The 22,069-nt window shown below is 37.9% G+C and overlaps 2 protein-coding genes across 3 annotated transcripts in view; one reads left to right on the top strand and one right to left on the bottom strand.

The window, feature by feature from the left end:
* The first annotated feature begins 525 nt into the window (after positions 1 to 525).
* Positions 526 to 7,243, top strand: LOC128861286 (cell division cycle 5-like protein). Its single transcript, XM_054099306.1, has 6 exons — positions 526 to 738; positions 805 to 1,070; positions 1,130 to 1,260; positions 1,324 to 2,101; positions 2,169 to 3,225; positions 6,963 to 7,243. The coding sequence occupies exons 1-6, from the start codon at positions 694 to 696 to the stop codon at positions 7,107 to 7,109; spliced, it is 2,424 nt and encodes an 807-aa protein (XP_053955281.1). The 5' UTR covers positions 526 to 693; the 3' UTR covers positions 7,110 to 7,243.
* The window catches only part of LOC128861285 (tyrosine-protein phosphatase non-receptor type 4), a 40,762-nt gene continuing 25,901 nt past the window's right edge, over positions 7,209 to 22,069 (bottom strand). The window contains exons 4-14 of one of the 2 annotated variants that reach the window (XM_054099305.1): positions 19,807 to 19,914; positions 19,633 to 19,725; positions 19,424 to 19,565; positions 16,915 to 17,123; positions 14,329 to 14,481; positions 14,076 to 14,227; positions 13,652 to 14,002; positions 12,883 to 13,580; positions 12,185 to 12,809; positions 9,129 to 9,306; positions 7,209 to 9,043 (exon numbers count right to left, since the gene is read on the bottom strand). In XM_054099305.1, coding sequence (XP_053955280.1) covers positions 8,948 to 9,043; positions 9,129 to 9,306; positions 12,185 to 12,809; positions 12,883 to 13,580; positions 13,652 to 14,002; positions 14,076 to 14,227; positions 14,329 to 14,481; positions 16,915 to 17,123; positions 19,424 to 19,565; positions 19,633 to 19,725; positions 19,807 to 19,914 — 2,805 coding nt within the window. In that variant the 3' untranslated portion in view covers positions 7,209 to 8,947. Of the gene's footprint in view, positions 9,044 to 9,128; positions 9,307 to 12,184; positions 12,810 to 12,882; positions 13,581 to 13,651; positions 14,027 to 14,075; positions 14,228 to 14,328; positions 14,482 to 16,914; positions 17,124 to 19,423; positions 19,566 to 19,632; positions 19,726 to 19,806; positions 19,915 to 22,069 lie in introns of both variants that reach the window. The other variant, XM_054099304.1, reaches the window with a different exon arrangement.

Consider the following 22,069-nt stretch of genomic DNA (forward strand, 5'->3'; position numbering starts at 1 on the left):
CTGGAACTAAATTTTTAGGGGTCGGTATTACGCACGAAATTTAAGTTAAACTTAAATTCCCACCTTTGTGCGAATTCTCGTAAATTTTAGTATCTAAACTAATATTCTACCGAAGGTATCCAGCACTACTTGAATTTAGATAAACAAGGTTCGTCTTCCGAATCCCATGTTTCGGCAGAGGCCATGAATAAACAAATAAAATGAAAGAGAATTACTTTTTTGTGAAGAGAAAGAGTAGAAGTAGGTGAAAGCAATAGAAACAATCAAATACAAGAAATTATACGCACATACACACTTTCGTGCTTTCACAATTTAATATGCGGTATTTCGTTTTCATTAGTTTGTTTAGTTTAAATGTCATAAACCACAATATTACCAAGTTATTCACTGAATTTTCTCAAGCATGTATGTTCTCTTCTTTTGTCTGTTTCGTTCCCTTATTTGGTATTGGTAAGGGACCTGATATTTGACTTGTCAAAATCGCCCAAAATAAAGTAACTGTCTAGGGAAGGCGCCACCCTTAGTATTCAATTCGCTTTTACTCGACGTGATGTAAAATCGCGTCTAATTTACGTTTAGGTAAATTACTCTTCGATTTTCAAGTAAAAATAAATTAAACATTTTGCCCAAACCCTTTATATTGTGGCAATTATTTCAATTAAGTAGTGTTACTCGCGACTATAATACAACAAAATGCCGCGGATAATGATAAAAGGAGGTGTATGGAGAAACACCGAGGTAAGTTTTACTTATAGCTTTTTTTATGGATTACTATTGACGGTTGTAACATGTCCTGATTTTCAGGATGAAATTCTTAAAGCGGCGGTTATGAAATATGGCAAAAATCAGTGGTCACGTATTGCGTCACTTTTGCATCGTAAATCCGCCAAGCAATGTAAAGCCCGTTGGTACGAGTGGCTAGACCCCAGTATTAAAAAGACGGAATGGTCACGGGAAGAAGATGAAAAGTTATTACACTTGGCCAAATTAATGCCGACTCAATGGCGTACAATTGCGCCAATTATTGGTCGAACTGCGGCCCAGTGCTTGGAGCGCTATGAATATCTGCTGTAAGTCAAGAAAAAAATCTAAAGAAGATTAGTGCAATTACTTTTATTGTATCCCACAGTGACCAAGCTCAACGCAAGGAAGATGGGGAGGATGGCGGTGACGATCCACGTAAATTAAAACCAGGCGAAATTGATCCGAATCCAGAAACAAAACCAGCGCGTCCGGATCCGAAAGACATGGATGAAGATGGTTTGTTCAGAAAATATATTTTTTTAAATTAAAAATACTACATATGCGTAATTTTTCATTTAGAATTGGAAATGCTGTCCGAAGCGCGTGCACGTCTTGCCAATACCCAAGGTAAAAAGGCTAAGCGTAAAGCACGAGAAAAGCAATTAGAGGAGGCTCGACGTTTAGCAGCTTTGCAGAAGCGTAGAGAACTGCGTGCTGCGGGTATTGGCAGCGGCAACCGGAAACGTATCAAAGGCATAGATTACAATGCGGAGATTCCATTCGAAAAGCGTCCGGCTATTGGTTTCTATGATACAGCGGACGAGAATGTGGAGAAACTTGGACCGGACTTTAATAAGATGCGTCAACAAGATCTTGATGGTGAATTGCGTTCGGAAAAAGAAGAACGCGAACGAAAAAAAGATAAGCAAAAGTTGAAGGAGCGAAAAGATAGCGATATGCCATTGGCCATGCTGCAAAATTTAGAACCCGAAAGGAAACGCTCGAAATTGGTTCTACCTCAGCCACAAATTTCGGATCAGGAATTGCAACAGGTTGTCAAACTAGGACGTGCTAGTGAAATAGCTAAAGAGGTGGCAGGTGAAAGTGGAGTCGAGACGACAGATGCGCTCTTAGCCGATTACTCCATAACACCGCAAGTTACATCGACACCACGCACTCCCGCACCTTTTACTGACCGCATTATGCAGGAGGCACAAAACATGATGGCACTCACGCACGTGGATACCCCATTAAAAGGTGGAGTTAATACTCCTCTGCACGAATCGGATTTCTCGGGAGTTCTACCAAAGTCTGCAACAATTGCAACACCCAACACAGTAATTGCAACACCATTTAGGTCAGTACATGAAACAAGAATACGCTAGGGTCTATTATAAAGTTTAATGTTGTTTTCCTTTACTTAGAACACAACGAGGAGGCGAAGCCGGAACACCTGGATTTGCAACACCAGCATCTAGTGCACTTGTGCCTCTGGGCAAAACGCCACATGTTGGCGTAGGACAAACACCCACATTAGTGCGTGATAAATTAAGCATCAACCCGGAGGAAAATTTAAATGTCGGCGATACCCCAGCAATTTATAAGAACTATCAAAAGCAATTGAAAAGCACACTACGCGAAGGTTTGGCAACACTGCCTACACCACGCAATGATTACGAAATTGTTGTACCAGAGCATGACAATCAGGAACCCGCTGAAACGACTTCAGTAAACGTAGTCGAGGATCAAGCTGATGTCGACGCACGTGAAATCGCCGAAGAGAATGCCCGGCGCCAGCGTGAATTGGAAAAACGTTCACAGGCAATTCAACGCCAACTGCCGCGCCCAACTGAAGTTAACACAAAGATTTTACGACCTCAATCTGAGAAACAAAATCTTACCGATATGCAAAAGTCCGAAGAGCTGATCAAACATGAAATGATCACAATGCTTTTATATGACTCAGTAAAAGATCCAGTGCCGGGACAATCGCAAAATAAAATTGAACAGCTACAAAATTACTTCAAAGCAAATCCATATGAAGAATTCAAGAAACCCGATTTAGAGAAGTCAGCAAACCTAATCAAGGATGAAATGGAAGTTGTTAAAGAGGGTATGGGACACGGAGATTTGCCGATGGATGTATATTCTCAAGTGTGGCAAGAATGTTTGGGTCAAGTGCTCTACTTACCATCACAAAACCGCTATACACGCGCCAATTTGGCGAGCAAAAAAGACCGTTTGGAATCGGCCGAGAAACAATTGGAGCAAAATCGACGCCATATGGCTAAGGAAGCGAAACGTTGCGCCAAAATCGAGAAGAAACTGAAAATTCTAACTGGCGGTTATCAAGCAAGGGCGCAAGCAATGATCAAACAATTGCAAGACACGTACGATCAAATCGAACAAAATTCATTGGCTCTGTCAACATTTAAATTTCTGGCTGAACAAGAAGCAGTCGCCATACCGAGACGTTTAGAGGTACAAAAATTTGGTATATAATACTTTCGTAACCATTATTATATCCGCACGCTAGTGCACAAGGGTATTCTAGTTTTGTTCTCATATCGATTGTGTGTAACAGCGTAAAGGAATCGATATATAGTAGATATAGGCAAATACTTGGTATACTCTTGCCCTAACTAATATTAATTCGTGCACAGTATACAGTTAAAGCCCATTGAAAGTGCATGCTGGAATTCTTTTATATGAAAGAAAAAAGTCTAGAAGCGTCAGCGAAAATCACTTGAAACTTGCATTTCGTTACACTAATCACGAGTATACTGTCAAGAAGAGAGTGGCAAACACCCAGGTCATGGAGAAGAGAGGAATTAAATTTGTATGCAGATGGTTCTAAGCTAGACGAGAGGGTTGGCTATGGAGTATTTTCGAAGGAATTAGGACTTGAACTATCCGTTGTTGTTGTTGTTGTAGCAGCATAAACATTCCCCATACTTACATATGGGAATGCTGCTGGAGTGACAATCCTTGACCGGATATAAATCCTGGTCGTTTCGGTAACGTAGAACCAACTGTCGTGGAAACGAACTATCCGTTCGATTACTATAGTGTTTATCAGACTACAGGCAGAAGTGGCTACGTATCTAAATACACAAACCGTAACAAAAACTACAAGAAATATATTCTCGGATAGCCAGACAGCCATTAAATCTATGAATGCGGCTATACTAAGATCAAAGGTTGCACAGGATTGCCGGGCAGCCCTAAATGATATTAATGTCGTATTCAAGGTCAGCCTCATTTGGGTACCGGGGCACAAAGATATTGAGGGAAATTGCAAAGTCGATTAGCTAGCCAGGAAAGGTACAACTCTTTAACTGCTTAGTGATAGAAGTACAATTGGAATACCTATGGCCACGAGCAAACTAATAGACAAAAACGGCATTATTCAAGTGGCCAATGGGCCATGAAAAGATGAAGATGCACATGCGTAACAGCTAGGCTACTGTGACCGCAAATAAAAATTTACTTATGGGAATAAGTTTCTGTCCTTTGTTAGCCAAAGTTACGAATTATTTAAACAATTAAATATTAGATGAGATAATGTGAAGTATGTGCCATTGGAAGCTACAACTTTACTCCATCTTTCAGGCAGCATACGGATTCCTCTGACAAAAAATTCGAGTTCTTTTGACTTGATCTATTCATTGAGCCAGTTTGCGATGCTCTCGTAAGAAGTGCACCGCTCTCCAATAAGGGCTAACTGTATTGATCGGAACAGATGGTAATCCGAAGGTGTAATGTCGGGGTAAGACAACGGGTGGGACAAGATTTCCCAATTCAGTCCCTCTAAATTTTTCTGGACCGATTTAGCAACGTGTGGCCCGGCGTTGTCATGCAGCAAAATCAGTTTGACATGTCTATCGTCCCATTCCGGCCGCTTTTCCTTGAGAACTCGATTCAAACGCATTAGCTGCAGTGGTGGTTTCAGATGGTTTAAGGAGTTCATAATAGATGACATCCTCTGATTCCACCAGATGCACAACATAACCTTTGAAGCATGAATATTTTTTTTCGTTGTCGATGGACCTGGTTCACCTGGCAGATTGCAACATTTTCGACGCTTAGGGTTATCATAATATATCCGTTTTTCATCGTCAGTGACGATGCGATGCAGAAAAGCATTTCTGTTTCGTCGTTCAAGAAGCATCTCACACGTCACCAAACGTTCCTCGATATCCCTTTACTTCAATTGATGTGGCTCCCAGTTACCTGCTTTCTGGACCATTCCCATCGCTTGCAAACGTTTACGGACGGTTGATCTGTCAACATCCAACTCTTTAAACATATCATTAAGGGTTCGAGTATCTTCGAATATTTTCGTTGTCCTTTCGCGATTTTATCACTCACGTCGAAATTGCCACTTTGGAAGCATCGACACCACCCTTTACAAGTCGTGTTTGATGGAACGTGATTACCGTAAATATTGATCAATATACGACACGTTTCAGCTGCACTTTTCTTTAAAAGGTAATATTGAAGCATGACTTCCCGCTAATGCTGATTTTTCGAAAAGAACGTAGACATTTTTGACGTCAGATAAAAAAGGCTCTTTACGCTTCGAACGAATGTCAACTACTGCGATCGAGACCTCAGATGTACACCTTCAAATCACCAGTATATTACTAGAGCGAACACAAAATTAGTATCTGCAGCGACTCAGCTTTCACGAGGATGGAAACTTATTTCCATACCCAATAAGAAAAACACAAAGGAACGGCTTATCAGTTCAAGAGAGGATATCTCGAAGGTCGCGGCTTGTATAACCGGTCATTGGCTATTTGGTTTAAGACTAGGAGTATTGCCCCATGAATATTGTAGAATTTGCAGAGATGAGGAATATGAGAAACAGTTGAGCACTTGCTCTCCGGTTGTCCAGCCTTAGTTAAAATCCGAACAGGTTTTCTAGGTAGATACTTTTTCAATTCTCTTACGGCACTGTCCGGCGTGGGGATTGGATCAATCGTGCGCTTCATGAGAGCCACAAAATGGTTCCATGAAGAAAAATAAATTAGGTTTTCGTGGCACACAGTGATACCTCGTAGAAACCGACTACCACCATAACCTAACCTAACCTACACTAAAATCTAATGCGCTGCAAAACTGCATGCCCAGAAAAATTCTAAAACTTCTGGATAAAAAGTTGAAAGTTTTTATGAAATTTTGAGAGATATGAAAAAAAGTTGTAATTGTAGTACGAAATTTATTTTTATAAAAAAAAAAAAAAATAGTAGTGTGTTTATAATTTTGCAACGAGGTATATAAAGGGTCCGTGTTTTTGTTTTTTTGTTTTGAAGTACAATCCTTCCGGTTAATGATGGAACACAACTTCATTCATATGGCTGCCAATTGGACTTTGTACGGCGTCATACCAAGATCTTTACGCAAAATTCGTCTCAATGATGTCTCCGAAATGCCCAATTGTTGAGAACTACGATGAACTGATGTTCCTGATGATTCACGAACACTCTCGGCCACAGCAGCAATATTTTCGGGTGTACGCACGGTTTTTGGTCGGTCACGCGTTGGTTTGTCAATAAGCAACCCAGTTTCTCTTACTTTTTTCGCAAAGTAACGCAAATACGCTTCATTCGGTGCTTTTCTTCTTCCCATTGCCGTACGTAATTTTCGTACACATTCTGCAACATTACCATGATTTTCAAAGTAAAATCGCAATATTTCCCAGCGTTCTTGGAGCGTATACACAACCATTTTCGTTCAGCGGAAGAATAAAACTAATTTTCTGTCAAATCAGATGACAGCTAAGTGTTACCATTCTTCAAATAATACCTAGTGGAATCCGTAACGATAGATGGCGGGCCCTGTATTAGAAGAAATAATAGGTGTACGAATTAATAGTGGTAAGGACAAGTCTATAACAATTTTGTTCAGAATGATGAGGAAAGTCAATCTAGCCATGTCTGCATGTTTGTCCACGCATACAGAACACAAAGATTTAGATTTGCTACGAGGTTTGCGCTTCGACCTTGTGGTCTTTTGTGCCCTCTACTCATCACATTACCTCATCCAGACCCAGTTCCCTTATTCAACTCACGATAGAGCTGGGCTGGATTGAGCGTAAGTGCCTTTTTTCTAGCTGCAGTTGGCTGAGATGTCTCAACCTACTCCACCCAAACAGAAGAACGAATTTAGTACTTCTTATGTTTTAATTTAATTTTTGCTTTTCTCTTCTACAGTCATTGCAAGAGGATGTGCGGCGCCAAATGGAGCGTGAAAAGGAATTACAACAGAAATATGCTAAACTGCTTGAAGAACTTGAACAGATGCATCAGGAATTAGACGCATACAAAATCAATGAAGGAAGTAATGGAATTTCAACATAAATTCTGTACAAGAACCAAAGCTGGAAGCTTTAGTGTGAATACTAAAAGTGAATTGCGAACTTTCATGTCTAAGTAAAAATAATAATTTCCAAATTTAAATAAAATTGAAATACTTCAGATTACTTTCAATCTAAGCGGATTTTTTTATTATTTTCTTTTATATTAAAATAAGATCATTCAGGTGTTTACATGAATGCGTAATAGCTGTGTAATATTTAGTTGTGAATACGAGGGTACAATAAATATTTTATTTGGTGCTACAATACTAGTAAGTTGATAAATTTCTTATTATAACTAAATTATGCCTATTATTTTGCAATCGACAACCACACACTTCGTGGATATTCAAATCTCTAAATGATTAAATTTTAAAATATCGCAACAACAACATTTCACTTTCGTGGTATGCGTAACTTACTTAAATTTCGTATGAAGTTTTACTCTTAAAATACATAAGACTTATATATTTTTATACACTATCGATATTGCGTATACCCATAATTGCATGTATCTGATCAATTGCATGCGCATCGTACAATAAAAATTTAGAATTGCGTTGCAGCACTTACGTGTAAATTCATTTTTTCTCTCAATTGTCTTGGTGATATTTTGGCCAATAACGCAATAATACCTAAATGAGCTGTCTTTAACGTATACGGAAACGGCCGAAGCAAAGCAAAAGATTAGACAAAAGTTCTATAATATAATTATTTATCATAAATTGGTAACGAATTCTTAATATTTTAATGGAAAAATGCACGAACTCAATGAACTAAACAACATGTATAGGTAGGTGCGATCAAAAGTACTCCACTTGAATGCAATTACATACATATGCACATATGTACATACTACATACAACAAAGTCGCAAATTTTATAAGTAAATTTCAAGTATAGGATTTTCCAAATAGAGGTGTTATTTTGATATTCAAAGGAAAATGCTATTTTTTAATATAAATAATCGGATGTTTATTTCATTATAAAGAGGAAGGTGTGCCGTTAATAGTGGAAAATAACATCAAGCAAATGACCACCACGACCACGCTTACAGGACAATATCCTTTTCATGAAATTTCCCTATGTCCTCGATAGCCTCACGAATTCCATTTTTGAGGTCTTGAATCGACCCTGGGATGTTGGCGTAGAAAAGAAAAAAAGTCACAAGGTGTTAAATTACAAGATCTCGGTGGCCAATTGTGATCACCTCTTCGAGAGGTAAGACGGTCCGGAAACTTTTCCCGTAAAAGATCAATGGTGTCGTTGCTTGTGTTTCAGATAGCGCCGTCTTGTTGAAAATAAACGTTTTCCAGGTCAATACCATCCAACTCCGGCCATAAAAAATCATTAATCATCTCTCGTTAGCGCAATCCATTCATTCATAACACCTTTTATTGGAAAACCCTTTATATTTCTTTCTGAAAATGTGTGTGTGTGTGTGTGTGTGTGTGTATATGATGCGAAATAGGAAATGTCGAACTAATATATTTAATATAATTGATGCTCTAAAGCTCGCTCTAAATAAAGAAAAATATTTATACAATAGAGTGCACATGGATAGCAGACTCAAATTGACAAAACAAAAATCTAAATTACATATAATATTTAATGGCTGGACAACATATATGTACATATGTATGCGTGTATATTTATGTAAAGTAATATATATTTACATATGTATATATAATATAATGTTTTTTTGTTTTTGTTTGTTTGCTTGTAAGCAGCACATGTAAATAGAGAAAAATGTTCTAACAATACATATGTATATGTATGTATAAATGTGGGTAGGTAATGTATCGTATGTATGTATGCATGTATGCTATTTCAATAATTATTGTTAATCGTCGTCATCAACATCATCGAGGGCGGCACTTGAGCGTGAGAGTTTCATGTACGCAGCACAAATGCATTCACACACAAAACGATATTGGCTCTGAAAATGGAATAAAAATTAATAAAAATTCAATTCGGGTTTCAAAGAGTGTCCTTTTTTTTTGTTTTTGAAATATTATGCTTACCACATTCTGCACCATGCAGGCACGCTGATCGCGCATTGTGCGCACAATGTCTAGAGGATAGACGGGCTCTCTGATTTCCATTAGCGCCAAAGCTGTGTCCATTAATATCAGAACACCTGTACGTCCAATACCAGCTGAACAATGCACTATGACGGGTGGATTTGCCGCACTGATACATCTGTAATAGTTAAAAGTGAAGTTCAATGTAAATATGAATACTAATTATAATAGAGTAACAGTAAAAAGGAAACAACAAAACATTTTGAAATTGTATGGGTCGCAATCACGTACTAGGTTTTTCAATAAGTTTTGCGATTCGATAAGAGGGCGTTTGCTATGCCTCATTTTTTTTTTTTTTGTTTTTAAAGTGAAACATCTTAGGCGTCGATGGACGAGCGAGAATGGAGAGTAAAATTTCAAAGCCATGCAACGTTTAGGGCATTTTCGTTGCGCGAGAGAGAAAAGAGATATAACGTAGAGGAAAAGGAAAGAGAGAGAATACCTTATATATATCTTAGATACACTTTAGGCTATTTTTCCTGAGTTTTTCCTTGTGGTTGCTAATTTCTAGTGAGAAATAACACTGCCTGCTTTTAGGCGCTTGTTTGTTGGTGCAAAATTGTAGGAAATATATTTTTAGTGCCTACTTTTTGGCGTTATATTTCCTTTGGTGCCCACTGTTTGGGGCGTTTTTTAGTCCCAATCTTTTTTGGGGGTTTTTATGCCTACTTTTTGGCGCTTATTTCCGTTTCCGGGCTAGTGCTTCTTGTGCGTACTATAAAGTGCTATCTATTACGGCGTTGGATTTAGCAGTATTGCCTTGCGGTAATTTGTGCCGTTGCTGCGGTCCTGGAATCGCTGCGTTTGTGCGGGTGATAAACGCTCGGAGTAGTGCGCGTTGCTGCCACGGTTTGTGTCCGGCGTTTACCAACACCGGTCGACCCTTCTCCGTGTTTTGTAAATTTTGTCTATTTGTATTCTCTGCAAAATGTTGTGAATTTATTTAGATATATATTCTTTCTCTCTCTCTCATTCTCTCTCGGGTCTCTTCCTCTTTCTTTGTCTGCCTTGAAAGTTTCACTTCTGTTATGTGTACTACGTTACACGCACTTTTTTTTTTTTTTTCTTATATTGACCCACTCTTCATATGAACGTACATATGTGAAGTTTCATTACGATCTGTCAATTCATTATTTGTTTACAAGCCAGTTAGTATCGACGTGTCACAGTATTTTCTACTATGAAAAAATCAAGTATTGTGCGGTGACTGAATTTTTAGTTTTGGGTTTTCGGAAGGTTTAAATACAAAGTAAATTTACATATGAAGGAATATTGAGAGTGTACAACAACGTTTCGCCATCAATTAGTACAGTAGAAAGATGGGTTGCTGAATTTAAACGTGCTCGTACAAACCTTGAAGACGATCCACGTCAAAGACGCACAACACCCAAAATCGTGGAAAAGATAGAGGAAATCGTATTGAAAATCGTCGAGTGACTTAAAGAGATTTAGTAGAAGCCGAGGCATCTCATTAGGCAGTGTAAGCAATATTTTGACTGAAGTAGTGGGTTTCAGAAAGCTGTGCGCTCGCTAACAATGGAACAAAAACACGTTCGAATGCGACTTTGTCAGCATCAACATCAACATTTAGAGCATTTTCGAAAGAATAACGTAGAGTTTGTGCGTCGACCATCACTACGGACGAGACTTGGGTCCATTACCACAATTCTAAATCGAAACATGAGGCTAAAGAGTGGTGTGAACCTGGTTCTTCGGCTCCGAAACGAGTTCGTGTCCAGAAATCGGTCAAGCGGTGTTAGCATCAGTTTTTGGTATGTGAGAGGAGTTTTGTTTGTATGGATTACTTACAAACTGGTAAAATAATAAATTCTGAACATTATTGTATCTTTTTAGACCAGCTGAAGGAAAAAATTCGTGGTCCGAAAATTCCAGTTTGCAAAAGGAATAAATTCTTTTATCATCAGGACAATGCACCGAGTCACAAGAGCAATTTGACAAACGTTCCCTTGACTGTCGGTTCTACGTTACCGGAACGACCCGGATTTATATCCGGCCAAGGACTGTCACTCCAGCAGCACTCCCCGTCCATGTATGGGGAATATTTATGCTGCTACAACAATAACAAGCATTTTGACAATGTCTAAAATCCATGACTTAAAGTTCGAATTGTTGGAGCATCCACCGTATTTATCAGATTTGTCCCCTAGCGACTTTCATCTTCCAAATTCTCACTTTAGGGATGGAATCCAGTTGACACAATATTGATGTTCAGGGATCCTATACTAAAGCGTTTTCAATAAAAGATAGATCTGAACTTTCCAGTGGCCATTTCAAAATGTCTATGTCGGTGTGGATCGGAGCCATACCCTTTAGCAGTATAAAAAGCTATCTCTGAAGGAAAGATATTGCAAAACCTCTTTAAGGATATTTAAGTAAATATCGGCACTCAATTTTCCTTCTAGATTGCTGATTTCCCTGGTCGCAAATGCATCCCCAAACTATAATACCAATTTCAACCGCCATAAATATGAGCGCATTTATAAGACAGTGGTTCTCCTTTCTTCCTCCACACATAGACTCTGCCAAATGAATATTTCCACTGAATCATAGATTCATTTGTCCAAAGTATAGTATTTTGTTCCAGATTTCTTGTCGTTTCAGAGCCATGATTTTGGTAAAACTCCATTCTTTTTTTCCTATTTAGTTTGCTATGGCACACATGGACGGAATCTTCATTGCGACCCACCCATGTTTGCCTTTTACATACAACCTTTCACGAATAGTTTGTGGTGAAAGTGCTTTATGGCGAAATGTGTGAATAAATAACAATATGATTACAGACAACCGTGGAAACATGGAATAGCGTTAGTACTCTATGTTTTGCATATTTTAAATATTGTAGGCTAATATAAATATTGTGAGATGGTGGAAACTTATCTATGTTATATACTGTAAATTCCTATATAACCTGGACTAGAGCTAAAATCACTAGGAAAATAGACGGGGGGTGTCCCCCGTTTTTATTTCATACTCACTGATGCACACTTGTCGCAACTGGGTTCTCATCCTCCGGCGTAACTCCATTGCTGGCAGCACATTTGCGTTCGCTCATCAACCCACCATTTTCATCGGCATCGGCGTCCAGCATTCGCACTTGCTTTAGACTTTCTTCGATTTCTTGCAGCAAAGTTTTATTACGTGCCACTCGCACACGCTCCGTGAATTCGATGAAGAGATTCGGATCAGATGGCACACAGTGATCGGGCCAAGCAAGGTACTGCATATGCTGAATGTGTCGTTGTTCGCCAGTACGTTTGTCACACAAAACAAATTCACGAAACACGAAGCTACCCGTCTCATCCGGTTGCTCACTAAGGCATTTCACTGAGAAACCATCTCCTAAGTGCAATTCATCGCCCGTAACTGGCCAATATTGGTGACACTTTTGTCGTCCAGCCTCCATAACTGTGGTTAGCATTACAATCAAATGGCTACTCTCTTGCTGCACCATGCGCCAAAAATCTGTTGTGGTGTTTGCCAGGGGTCCTTGCGTGGCGATGTAACGGTTTACCACTCCCCCAGGTATTTCCATATTTACGTAGTTTGCATTGATATAATCGCCGGTAATGGAATTCACTAGCGAAACGCGTGTGCAGTCATCTAAAAGAGTGGTAAGAAATCGTTGTTACATTTTTGCTTTTGGTTTCATGCTTTGCGCATAACTTGAACTTACATGGTGATATGTCACGATACCGATTCTTGATGATATTCTCTGGTTTGCGCGCCTCTGTAATCGCTAGTTCGGCATTTTTGCGATACATCAACTCGTACTGTGCCAACAGCGCACCAGATGCCAAACCATCGCTCAACAACAATAAACTTTGCGTAAATAATGCATCACCATCCAGTAGATTTGAGTGAGATCCAATTTCATCATTTTCCGGTACGTACTGATATAGTGGCTCCTCCTCCGACATTATAGTACGCGTCGCCTTTGGGCGTACAGTGAGCAAAAGCTCACCATTCTGTTGGCTGCGGCTGTCTCGTATCATCGTCACAACCTGGTCATGTTGTAATCCCACAACATCGCAACCATTTATCATAACCACTTCGTCGCCTTCACACACGCGTGGCGTGCAACGATCTGCCGGCGTGTTTGGTACCACCTTGGATACCTGAACAGGCAGTCCGAGATCTACGCCACCCTTAACATTGAAACCGAAACGGCCCTGTTCATCGGATTGCAGACGTATAGTCACCAAATCACTGCCACTTTCCAATGCTGTTGACGTATTGCCATTTATAAGAGTTGTGATTGCTGGGCCGAGACGTGTGGCAGCGTTATTTGAGGTTAACATCGGACTGTGAGCGTCCGAGCTATAGGCTGGCGGTATTGGGGAATCAAAACGTCTAGTTATAATTCCAGTGCCACTGAAAACAAATATGTAGGCACATTTTCAAATTCGACTCAAAGGACGAGGCACTTAGGACGTAACACTTACAGTTGTATATCGTATTCGTCGCTCTGCTGTTCCCAGGCCTTACGCGGCATTGTCTCAGTCTGCTTCGAAGTCACTTTATTGTCGTGTGGACGGCTCGTTTTAGTAATGGTTAAAATGGACGTATGAGTTACCAAAGCGGAAGACGTGATTTTACCATTATGTGAGAAGCTGCCGTTGCTATCCGAACCGCTGGTACCGTTGACCAGTGCCAGCGTTAACGGAGATGTGGCAACTGTGGAGCCAGCGGTTATGAGTCGTTTGCTCGGCGAACGGACAAATGCCTTGTGTACCGTACCGCGCTGCTTTGACTCCTGCACAGCCTGCAACTCTGTGCGCCCGGAATAATAGAATCTGTTTTGGTGAAATATAAAAGTACTGAATATACATTGAGAAATCATAAATAAGAAGTTGTGCGGGTACTCACTTCGAACCCAGGCTGATGTTTAAAAAACGTGGAAGCCGATGTGGTCGTTTTAGACGGAAGAAGGAATGGTGTTCCACACAGGATTTCCATAAAGCTTTCGCGTGCTTATGCGAACTCATGCTGAAGCCAAGCAAGGTATCATAACTTTCTGACTGATTATTAAAAAACAAAACAACCGTATGTATATACATTATTTGATTTAAGTTTTTTCATTAGTCTTGAGGAATCGCAAATATATTTGACTTTAGCTTACCGGTTCTCTGCGTAGCTGGATGAAGAAGTCTTTGCGTTTGAATGAAACTTTCACCATTTTCGACCAGGAAAAAGTATTTATACGTAACCCGTTTTGGAAAACTAATAAGCCAATCGCTGATACTCCCAGCTGAAGTTCTTTACCATTAGAGTCCTGTAAAAAATGGGTTAGCTTCAATCCTGATTTCTTTTGAGTACTGTACGCCAACTAATGCCTGTTCGAGCATTGATACTTAGTGCTATGAATGCATACTGAGTACAATTTCCAGTTTGTCTAGTTCTGAGTATTCAGAGTACTTTTCAGTACTCTGCAAGACGAACACAAGATGACTTCGATATAGCAGGTGATGGTTTTTTTTCCTTGCGATTTGGTGGTTTGAATGCCAATGCGATCTACTTCTTCGGTTTTATTTATATCCACATTGAAATTTTGTCATTCAATTCATGACACCATCAAATTGCAAAAAAAAAAAAAACAATACATGTAAATGCTGTTGTTGCTCTATGGGAGTCACCTTTTATGCATTTGCCTTGGCACTCAGTATAGCAACTTTTATAAATCGGGTACTGCGGACTCTTTTTAATCGAATACTTACTTTAAGGAATCCCGGTGGTCTAGAATTTTCAAAAAATCGATTCCTTTTTTTTTTTGATATTTGGAAAGTATAAATTTTTGGAAGGATATTCCCAATAAAATTTTTGGAAGAATATTCCCAGTATTTTTGATTTTACAGCCGTTTTAGCAGATAGAGTCAGATTCGTCCCGCGCTGGCATCAATGAAAAATATCGACTCTCAAAACATTAAACTCAATTATCTCAAACTACTTGTTTCGGCCTGGTGTTGTGAAAAAAAAAAAATACCAGTCTAACGGTTAGACGCGATAGAAGTGAAATCTTCCGTAAAACAAACTGAGAGAGAATGAGACGAAAGCAGCATTAGGAGCGGGATAATTATAGGTTCATTATAATATTGCTATAAAGTTCATATTTTATTTTCTTCATTTTATTATTATTCATCCTCAATGTTTTCAATTTCAACAAATGATACGAGTGGCTTATGATAGCTAAAATATGATACAAATGCTTTGGTTTCGATGTTGTCAACATATCTTTGAAATACCGCGTCAATTGTTGTTTTTGATCGTGTTGTCGATTCAGTGCGATTGTTACACATTTTTTAAATTGAATGTTGTATTGAGAAAGTCAATTAAAGGAACCGCTGTGTCCAATGCAAAATTTACGTTAAAATCGCCACTTAAAATCATTGGAACTTTATCGTAATCTTTTCTAAGTATCCGCAATACTTCTGGTGTATACTTTATTAAATTTTCGTGAATGAATTCCGTGATGCTATTTATTTTTTCTGTCGATATTCACGACACTTTTCTGCATTATTTTTCGGCATAATTGCGGTAAATATTTAAAAATGAAAATATTTACGAATATAAAAATACGGACGCAATACAGCACACGCGGTTGCTATTATGAGCGTCGTAACGCGTATATTACATAGACGTGCTAACATACACACAAACATTCGTAGGACGCTTGGTCTAAGCAAGTATTAGGTAGTGTAGTATAGGTATACATAATGCCTTCTCGCTCACCGTGGCTCCGTAATACGCAGGCGCGCACACATCCGTACTAGCATACATACAAACATACATACGTATGACGCTTGAACAAAACACCAAAGCAAGTAATAGGCAGTGTTGTATACATACTACAATACCCACTATATTAGCGTGGCTCAGCAGTACGCAGCCACACACATATATTTATATCAACATATAACGCTTCGTAGCCAAGAGTGGGGAGGCTACGAAGCACCGCACAAAGAGGAGACGGAGAATAGGGAACGCTGTATAACTGTGTTCTATCTCATTCTCTCGCAGGCTATATACTATAAGATCTATATGTATGTCTCTTTTTAGTGTCGCTTTTTCGTTTCATCGAGTCTCAAATCACTCTCAACGATTCTATAGAAGTTTTCACTTCAAAAACAAATCATTCAACTGACATCGTCTGACATTTTAATATGTTGTTCACAACATCAATGGCTATCGCAAGTACTAGAATCATATTATTATTTCAATTATTTCGTATTTTTTTGATTAAAGAACTGAAAACCCCCGATTTTTTGAGTGTCAAATTCGAAACCGCGCCATTTTGTCAATTTTTTTTATTCTAGTACGGGACATAGCTACAGTCATACTGATTAATAATTTTTTTGGTTTTTGTGTTTTATATAAATAGAAGAGCCAAAATGGACAACACCTTCCAGTCCAATTTTTCGGGAGGGTCAACTTCAGCGCCATTTTTTAAATTATTAAAATTTAAAAAAAATTTCATTTTTGTATGTAAAAGAAGTTAAATAAAAAGCTTAAAGAATTAGAATATCGTTTTTAATTTTTTTTTGTTATAAAAAAAAAATCCTGAAAATACCCTAAATTTTCGAGCTCTAGTGCACCGGGACCCCTTAAGTATCGATCCATATGAATATAAGTAAGTATTTATGAGAACTTTCTACATACTTCGACACTTTGCAGATTATATCCGCTCAAATAATGAAAGTTTGTTACGTACCGTAGCTTTGTGTAAATCAATGCCATATAAATCAAGTCGTTTCGCGTGTTCCAAATAATTATACTCTGCATCCGCCGGCAATTGACCGCGATGCAATTTATGTAACTCGGATATTTTTCGCTCGGCATCTGGTGTTTGTTCCAGCAACAGTTGCATCCCATTCAAATATCCTGGCTGATGTTCTGATGGGTTGAAATCGCCCAACTCGGCTAAAAAATAATAAGTCAGAAAATTTTATTTTTAGTGCTATTACTTTGCTATCTAAGACTCTATGTTCAAACAGACCAATTCGCTGAGGCAATCCATTTTAAATTGCGTCACTGAGTTTTGTGTTCACACAAATACAATTCAGCTTACACAAATACTATTTGACAGCTGAAGGTGTTTTGATTTTATTGGTGAAAAATTGAGTGTGAGGATAAAGGAGAATAACTTAACTTTAGAACGAATTTTAATAGTTTATAATAAATGCATTCAACTTTCTTAGCCAATCCAATCGGTTCAATTTGCTAATTCTTCAAAGTTTAAGCAGGCAGCATTAAAACAACATGCAACTCAAAGATCGTTGTGGAAGCTTGTAAATGAAATTAAAATAAGTTTTATTTCAACCAATAAAGTTCAATAGCGTTTCTTTTACTATAGAATCTGAAATCAATTGCAACGGCCTACTCTCGCAGCCCACGGACCTATTCCACTCAGTCTTCCCGTAAGCCGAGAACAGCAACTGTATACCACTCACTCCATGCCAGTGTCTTCCCTTTGGGTTTTGGCGCTTGCAACCTTTAATTGTTGTTTCGTCAAGCTCCTCCTCCAATTTATGGTGTGCGTCTTGATGTTTTTCCATAAATGGAGGGACCTACAGTTTTAAGCCGACTCCGAAAAGCAGTTGATTTTTTGTGAGGGACTTTTTCATGGCACTTAAAGGTTCACCATTGCCTACCGAGGGGTGACCGCTATTAGAACAAACGTTTTCTATCATTTCGCGTTTCATGCACGGATATTGATTAGTAAAACATATTTTCATTGAAAATTCGTCGTTATATTTTCCTCTATTTGCTTCTAATGTCTAAGTACGTTGATCGAATTGAAAAATTATAACACACAAATATAGTCACTATATCAGCCTTTTGATTTATAGTACATTTTATAAATTACCATTAAGAATTAATAGCAATATTTAAGGATAAGAATTCTTAATTTTTGCATAAGCTACTACAGACGCTGATCTTACTTAAATACAAACAAAGAAAAGTAACAATATTCACTTATAAACGCTTTTTATTAATTCAAGTTTTGATTTAAAGCTATTTTTTCTCAATAATACTACGAATTTTATAAAAAATCTATTATTACAAATGTTCTTCTAAACGTTCGCGCGATTTTTTTAATAAAATGTGAAAATTTGGAATAAAAAACCGCGCGATTTTTAATCCAAATTTTCGCCTGCTGCGCTTTTTTGTTTGAAAATGTACATACATATATGTATACATGTTACAAAAACAAAAATATTTTTTACAAATAGTGAAAATTTGGAACAAAACATCATGTTACAAAAAGAAATATTTTTATAAAAAGGCACTTTTTTTAGTTTTAAATATATATTTTTACATATACTGATTATAAAAATACTAAATTTTTCGCCAGGGTACTTATAAATTTTAGGCGGCCGCCGTAGCCGAATGGGTTGGTGCGTGACTACCATTCGGAATTTAAAGAGAGAACGTAGGTTCGAATCTCGGTGAAACACTAAAATTAAGAAAAACATTTTTCTAATAGCGGTCGCCCCTTGGCAGGCAATGGCAAACCTCCGAGTGTATTTCTGCTATGAAAAAGCTCCTCATAAAAATATCTGCCGTTCGGAGTCGGCTTGAAACAGTAGGCCCCTCCATTTGTGGAACAACATCAAGACGCACACCACAAATAGGAGGAGGAGCTCGGCCAAACACCCAAAAAGGATGTACGCGCCAATTATATATATATATATACTTATAAATTTTGCAATAATACAACATTTTTATAAATAGTACGAATTACAAAACCTGGATTAAATGGGTTAACAATTGCTTTATACATTTCTCTTCAACGATATTTCAGTACAAGATACAAATACGGTCGTAAAAACCTAATTTTTAAGCTTTTCCTGCGGATTTATAGGGATCCTAAGAGGTTGAGACTTTCATCGTTATGATGGTGTGACCTTGCTCTTTCTATTGGGCGGAGAAACGACCCCTACCCCTCCGCCCCCACCTCCAAATATATCGTGGTAGTAATTGAAAGTTTAGCCGATTTTAACGCTATTTCGTTTTCTCACTAAACAGACTTCACAGGGTTGCATAGAGAATCTTACAACATTTATTGACAATTCAATATTGATTATGAATTAATTGTCAATTAATAATTTAAATTTTGGTATGGTAAATTGGGTTGCAAATAAAGACTAAATGTACTTAATTGTCACTTAGATGCCTGTTTGGACATAGTCTTGCACTCAATACTACTCGGTACTTACATTGCACAGTATAGCTGGCAAGTAAACATTGCGTGTTGATGGAGCATGGCAATCTTCCCAGTATAATATTTCGTTTTATTTGCAGGTAAAACTGATATCGAGTATATTCCTCTTGCAAACGACTGGGATCACTTACATAAAACTGTAAAATCAACAACAACAAAATGTTAAGCCCAAGTAAATATTTATATTTACTCGAATATTTTTACCTTAACTCTAAATTCCAACGTTTGAGTAGCGTCATTTTCTAGAGCGAGGTTACTGCATTGCTTTTTAAATTGCTTATGCGCATCCACCCATCGCTGGAAGAGAACAAAAAAAAAGTATGTAAATAATATTATTATATTTTAATTAGTAAAAAAGGCTTTGTAAAAAGTGCTTACAACAACATCACCGGGCTTTTGGGGAAACAGCAAACCAAAATAGTCCCTTTCGGATAGCTCCAAGAATTGAAAAACATGATCTAGTAATTCAGATCCTTTAGCACGTTTCTGCAAAGAAAATTTAAAAATTAATACTGAAAAAAGGTCTATGAATATGTGTATGAAACACACAAACATTTTACGATTATTTTATGTTAATATGGATTTCAGTTTTTGTTTTATAGAGTACTAATCTCAAATATTTTTGGAAAATAAACAAATTTACTAAAAATTTCGTCAGACCGTCTTGTTTAACTATGAAATAAAATGGAATCAAATAGTCAATAGAGTTTTGTGCTCTAAAAACAAATTTAGCGTGTGCGACCCAAATTAATTGCCATAGCCGCCATTGTCAATACCCCAATACTTAGTTGGAGTGTTAGTTATTTTTCATAACAGCCAACCACAAAATTCAATAGTTTTTAAAACTTTTTGAAAATATTCTCACTTGCCGCCTTTGCAAATGAATGTACTTTTATTTCTTAGATCGACTTTTAACTCTCCCCACAAGTTCTCTATAGGAGACCTCAACATTATTCCTTTGGAAACATTCTTCTTCTCGTTTCGAGTTATTATTTTGTGAAAAAAGCCAATACGAGCATCAAATTGCATCCAACGTTAGGCTAGTCAGACAATGGCGTTAAGTGCAGGAATTAAGTGCTACTAATGCGGATTGACAACTAGACTTAATTCTCATAATTTAAGCGGATTAGGGGAATTCCCGATGGCAACATTGCCGAAAAATGACAGTTAATATATATTGTGAATGAAAAATAGTGAAACTTATAAAAAGAAGAAAAAGAATGATTGGATGCAAGGCTAGTTTGCACTAACACATTCGAAATTACATTAATTACAATATTTTTATATTACGGATCGGATTGAGAAATAGCATTTCAAGATTTTTTTTAATAAATATATATTTTTTAGTATCAGGGCAGCTAACCCGGATTTGCTGCCTCCCATCCATATTTTACTGAAATAACTATCCAATAAGGAAATCAGCTGTTCACTAATCCGCGTAACAACCATCTGTCACACTACAATTTCAATCAGAATTAAGGGGTTAGGAGTAGTCAGAGGCCCGAAAAAACTATGATTTTAAAGAATTTTGTTTTGTTAGTCAATTGCTTTATTTTACAAAAATAAAAGCATAGCATTAATACATCATGTTTCGACTTTACTTTAGCAAAATTTAAAGAGAAAAAAAATTAATAATTTTAAAAGTTATCGCTGTTTGTGTGGAGGCCAGAAGTCCTTTGCGGTAATGATCACAAGTCCTAGGAGATTCATCTAAAATCGATCGGACAAGAGAAATTAGTTTTATTAAAAGATCCTGATCGAAGTTTTTTTGACGTGATAACGTCTTATAATTCGATTTAACAGGCTGCACGCACGAAAAAATGTGTCGTTACCTTGCTCATTAGTGTTACCTTGCTCTTTAGTGTTACCTTGCTCTTTAGTGTTACCTTGCTCATATGTAGTTACCTTGCTCATTGCATTGAATGAACTGCAAATTCTTTCACCATTCGAAAGCTACATCCTCCAAGAGTAACATGGATTATATTTTATTTTGGAAATAGGGCTCGAGATATAGGTCAAAACGTGGACCCGGGTAACCTTCGGATGTGTATGTACAATATGGGTATCAAATGGAAGCTGCTGGTGAATGCTTTAGTCCAGAGTATTTTTCATGCCGCTCCGTGACTAGGGTCTCGAGATAGAGACCAAAACGTGGACCCTAGAATGTGTTTGTACAATATGGATATCAAATTGAAGCTGTTGGTGAATGCTTTAGTACAGATAATTTTTCATGCCGCTCCGTGACTGGGGTCTCGAGATATAGGTCAAAACGTGGACCCGGGTAACCTTTGGCTGTGTATGTACAATATGGGTATCAAATGAAAGCTGTTGATAAGTGCTTTAATACGGGGTAATTTTCATACCTATTGATGACTAGGGTCTGGAAATATATGCCAAAACGTGGACCCGCCGTGTCTTTGCACCGAATTAAACCAAACTTACACACATTGTTAAGGAGGTATTGAAGATGGTTTCCGTATAGTTTGGATACCTATTGGTAGATAGGGTCTCGAGATATAGGTCAAAACGTGGACCCGAGTAACCTTCGGATGTGTATGTACAATATGGGTATCAAATGGAAGCTGTTGGTGAATGCTTTAATTCAGAGTATTTCCATCCGCTCCGTGACTAGGGTCTCGAG

The sequence above is a fragment of the Anastrepha ludens genome, chromosome 4 (genome assembly GCF_028408465.1).
Source record: "Anastrepha ludens isolate Willacy chromosome 4, idAnaLude1.1, whole genome shotgun sequence".
NCBI lineage: Eukaryota > Metazoa > Arthropoda > Insecta > Diptera > Tephritidae > Anastrepha > Anastrepha ludens.